Source organism: Coffea eugenioides, chromosome 3 (assembly GCF_003713205.1).
Source record: "Coffea eugenioides isolate CCC68of chromosome 3, Ceug_1.0, whole genome shotgun sequence".
In the NCBI taxonomy this organism is placed as follows: Eukaryota; Viridiplantae; Streptophyta; class Magnoliopsida; order Gentianales; family Rubiaceae; genus Coffea; species Coffea eugenioides.
This window is the reverse complement of record NC_040037.1, coordinates 37,657,571-37,662,910: the sequence shown is the minus strand read 5'-3', so window position 1 is coordinate 37,662,910 and position 5,340 is coordinate 37,657,571. Positions and strand designations below refer to the sequence as shown.

The window sequence follows — 5,340 nt, the reverse complement described above, 5'->3', positions numbered from 1 at the left end:
ACAATTGGAAACTATGATTGGGAAAGTTCAAATTGGTTGCAATTGTTCTCCCATCGAGTTTTAGAAAATTGTTCATAATAGTCTAATAGGTTTAAAGTTTTCCACTATTTTCGCTTTTGCAACTTGTTTGCCTCTCTCGAATTCTTGTAAAAGCGCCTATTTGCCCACAATTTGTAACGTTTCTAGACTTTCACCCCTTTAAACCTTACAAAGTTCACCTTTTGATTTATAATTCTTTCTTTAAATTTATAAAATTTTCTCCTCTATTTAAGAAATCTACATAGATTCATTTAGAACACAAATATGCTATTCATTATAAATCCAATGCAATAATTCAAACATAAGAGGCATACAATGACGATATTAACAAATCTATAATTGACAGTCATGCCCCCTCCGAGTACCCACAGGATCCTAGCTTCGTCGCTGGTTCAAATTGAGTTTAGGTATGAAAGGTCAATTGACCTCATCCTACAACTTGCCTGCTAGATTCCTTGACTTTTTCTTTTTTCTGTCTGCAATCCTTACAAACAAAGAAACGTATAGAAAACTGTCAATGCCGTAGCAGGAGTATAAAACTATCATCAAATTTGTAAGTATAAATAGCCATGCACTTAGGATATTGTAGTGCATCAATTCTTGAAGTTAAACCATAAGAACCTTGCCAATAATGGAGACTACTTCAAGCACCAAACTTTCATACATTTTTCTTTGTTCATTAGTTCTTGTTTTCTCAATGCCGTGGAGCACTAGGGCTGAAATTCATGACAGATTTCTTCAGTGTCTTCATTCTCAGAACAATGACTCAATCTCCCAAGTCATTTATACACCAACAAACTCTTCCTATAATTCTGTTCTGCAATCTTCCATACAGAACATAAGATTTATATCTCCGACGGAAAGAAAGCCCTTGGTCATAGTTACGCCACTGAGCGATTTTCACGTTCAGCTAGTTGTTAATTGTGCAAAATCCAATGGCTTACAGATCAGAGTTAGATCCGGAGGCCATGATTATGAGGGCCTTTCTTATCTTTCCTATTATCTCCAGCCATTTGTTATTGTCGATATGAGGAATCTGAGTGGAATATCCGTCGATACTGAGAGCAAAACAGCCTGGATTGGAGTTGGAGTACGTCTTGGTGAGCTCTATCATGCAATTGCTGAGAAGAGCCCCAATCTTGGCTTTCCTGCAGGTACGTGTCCTTCTGTAGGATCGGGCGGACACATTAGTGGGGGAGGAGAAGGCGCATTGACGCGAAAATATGGCCTGGCTGCTGACAATGTCATTGATGCTAAAATTGTGAATGCGGAAGGAGCGATTCTTGATAGAAAATCAATGGGAGAAGATCTTTTCTGGGCCATTAGAGGTGGAGGAGGAGCCAGTTTTGGAGTAATTCTCGCGTACAGACTCCAATTGGTATCCGTTCCATCAACAGTTACAGTTTTTACAGTCAACAGAACCTTAGAACAGAATGCAAGCAAGCTTGTCCACCAGTGGCAACAAATTGGGTACAGGCTTGATCGAGACTTATTCATCAGAATCTTTATTACACAGGCGAGGAGCGGTGGAAAATTAACAGTTCAAGCAGCGTTTCAATCTTTGTACCTGGGAACAGTTGCCAAGCTTCTACCGCTGATGCAAGAAAGCTTCCCTGAGCTAGGATTGCGCAAAGAAGACTGCACAGAGATGAGCTGGATTGAGTCTGCCGTTTATTTTGCCGGTCTTCCAAGTGGATCAACTGTGAATGATTTGGTACGCAGCACTCCATATCCCAAAACATATTACAAAGCCAAATCAGACTACGTACTTGAGCCCATATCTGAAGTTGCATTGGAAGGATTGTGGAAAAGATTCTTCGAAGAAGAAGCTGAGAGAGCTCAGCTTATCCTTTCACCATCTGGTGGAAGGATGTTTGAGATATCAGATACTGAAATTCCATATCCACACAGAGCTGGAAACATATATCAATTTCAACACTTGGTGTATTGGACTGAAGAGGAGAATGCAAACTCTCAAAGGTACATAGATTGGATCCGAAGGCTTTACAAATACATTGCTCCATTTGTTTCCAGATTTCCTAGGGGTGCGTACCTGAATTATCGAGATTTGGACTTGGGAGCCAACAGGGAAGGCAACACCAGTTTCGCACAAGCTAGCGTCTGGGGCATGAAGTATTTTAGGAAAAATTTCTACAGGTTGGCCCATGTGAAGCAGGAGGTTGATCCAAGCAACTTTTTCAGATATGAGCAGAGCATCCCTCCTTTCTTATCCTCATAGAAATGGAGAAATACTTGAAGAATTGGTGCATGAAACATATATCGATCAAAACATCATCTACCAGAAATAAGTACATATGGGTACAAATACAGTCATCTTGGGTCATATATTTGTGTTTTCTTTTTCATACTTGATATAGTTGTGTAGTTTACAATAAACTTGGAAACATGTAATACATCTGTATAGATGTTTGATTATGTTAGTGTTGTGTATTAGATACAGTTGTGCGGTTTAATAAACTTGGAAATGTATAATACATCTGTGTAGATGTTTGATTATGTTAGTGTCGTAACATATGAGACTTTCCTTGAATGCTATGAGATTCTATCTTGGCCTTTTGTCTATATTTTGACGAATTTAGTCAGCATGTGTTGCATATTGGTGGTTATTTACTTCTTTTATAAGTTATAACTTACTTCTTATACACATTTGCTTCTGGAATTCATCTTAAGGTCATTGTTCATCTTGTGGAATTGCAAATATTCTATTTAATTTTGTGGTACTGAATACTTTTCTTGATTTATGAGCACATTTGTTTACCAAGAAAATTGTTAAGAGAAAATTGAGAATTTAGTGATAGTTAGTAACGGTTATTGAAATTCCTATGTCTAACTTTTTTTCTTACAAAATTAGGAAAGTACAAGAAAGTGCTAACAATTTTCCACCTTTGCTGCCAACCCAAAAAAACTTTCCTTACTATTTCTTGCGAACAAAGCTCTGTTTGTGGAGAAATGAATGAGAAGGACTATAGCTAGCAAATTCTTTTGCAGTACTTGTATGCATATGATTTGGGAAATAAAGCGCCAGAACTGAAGATTAAAATTGCATGATCATGAGTCTGACAAAGAGATCTATCAAATCCCAATTAAAGTATCTCAAAACCACCCAATCCCGAAAATGAATTCAGGTGACAAAAAATTGAGTAGACCTAAGAAGTGAAAATCCACAAAATTCATACTTCTACAAGAAATTGTTAAATTCGTGGTTCAGATCTTAACATGGTCAGACATGTTTGATAATCAAAAATTGAATATCTGAATTAATTAAATGTCATTGAATTTCTTAGGCAAAACTTACTCTTAAAAATAAGCGATAAACTATTCACTTATCACTGAATATGATATACACTCAAATATATTAAATTTAATATTTAACAATTTAATAATTTAATGGATTCCGATTTCAGATTTTAGATTCAATTTTCAATTTTCAGATTTCAGTGTTGTCAAGCGCACCCTATCTATTTTTAACCAATTTTAGTCGTATATTCTTAAAGCCATTGAATATAGTCCCCTATAAGGCATGCATATTCAATTCGTTTATACATAATTTTCCAAACTCTATATCATCTTTAGCCACACCTGGAGGAGGTCCTGGAAAACAACTTGTACATATATCATATAGTCATCTATCAGAAATTAGTACATATATACGAGTACAACTACAGTTACCTTGGGTCATAAGTGTTTTCTTTTGTATACTTATTATAGTTGATGTGTCTTAGTAAACATATAGAAATATGGGCAAGATGCATCTTTGTTAGATGTGTAATTATGTTAGTGTTGTAACATATGCCATTCCTTGAATGCTATGAGATACTTCCTTGGGGTTTTAATTGTGTACGTATTATATTTTTCAATTTTATTCACCATCTGTTGCAAGCTGGGGTTTACTGACTTCTTCTATGACTTACTTCTTAGACACGCAATTGCTTGAAGAATTCATCTTAAGGTCACTGTTTATCTCGTGGAGTTGCAAAATATTCTATTTTGTGGTACCAAGTAGTTTTCTTGAACGTGTAGCCAGTATCGTAGGCTCCGTTTGAATGAACTGCTTTTGAACATGTTTTTAAAAAAAATATTGTTATTATAGTTGTTTATTGGAGTGTTTTTAAAATTTTAAATATGGTTATGGTATTTTTTTGAAAAAGAAAAAAAAATCAACAATCACCACGACCCTCTCGATCTCTCCCTCTCTCTCCTCCCCTTTATTCCTCCTTCTTCCTCTTCCTCTCTCGTCCCTCTCCCTCACTCCCCCTTCCTTCTCCCTCTTCTCCTCCCCCCACCACCCCAGACCTCCCCTGGCCGTGACCTAACGTGCATTTGAATTTGACAATTTTTGCAATTAAAAGAGGTCCAGACACAGCTAACATCCTAGAACGTAATTATTATTGTAGCATTAAATTAATTAACGTCCCATCGATATGAATTTAGTTATTAGGAGTGTACGTAAGTTCACACAGCATCAAAGGATCAATGCAGAGTGCAGCAAAGGCGGCTACAAATTACCTGTGGAACAAGAAATTGTATTAATTAGTTGGGTACGTACCCTTCAACTCTTCAAAATAAGTCTTGTATAATAGCTTTGTACACTGTCCTGTAGGCCTCACACGCATCAAATTCATATATACATCATATGAATGAATTCAACTATGCATTTTAAAATTTTCAATTTCTTTGCCAAATGTTAGATAAAAATTGGAGAGCTAAAATGCAAATAAATAGAAATACAAAGTTATCAAAGATATACATGGGAATTTTAAAATTTCCTGCAGGTGATCATATTAAATTATTTTGATGTTCATGTATATTGATAATTGTATTGAGTAATCCAAATAATTCTATAAAATACATATTAAATTGAAATCTATTGAAATGCAAACAGAAAAAAAAAATTTATTAGATTATAAACTTAATTTACACGTGATCATATATTAAAGTGATATTTAAATGAGTGTAAAATAATCAATATAGATGAAAAAATGACCACACTCATGATCAAATTAATTAGCTATTCATAGTCTAAAATAATATGTTCAAATTATGCAAGTTGAGACTGACTATATCTGCAAAAGAGAAGAAAGACATGAGCAACTAGTGGCATGAATTAAAAAGAAAATAAAAAAGAAAAGAGAAGTTTAGCTTGAATTCCTAGTACATCTCTAAAACTTAGAAAACCATCATGATTTTAACTTTGAATAATAGAGGTAAAAAATGCAAACTCAAAAGTATTGACTAACAGCAAATTTATTTTGAGGACTAGAATTATTAAATTCCATAAAC

The 5,340-nt window shown here is 35.0% G+C and overlaps 1 protein-coding gene across 1 annotated transcript; it reads left to right on the top strand.

Annotated features, from left to right (window-relative positions):
• Nucleotides 1-670: 670 nt before the first annotated feature.
• On the top strand, nt 671-2,534 carry LOC113766543 (berberine bridge enzyme-like 18). The gene has a single exon (XM_027310723.1). It carries the CDS (start codon nt 671-673, stop codon nt 2,276-2,278), a length of 1,608 nt encoding a protein of 535 aa, XP_027166524.1. The 3' UTR covers nt 2,279-2,534.
• Nucleotides 2,535-5,340: the final 2,806 nt, after the last annotated feature.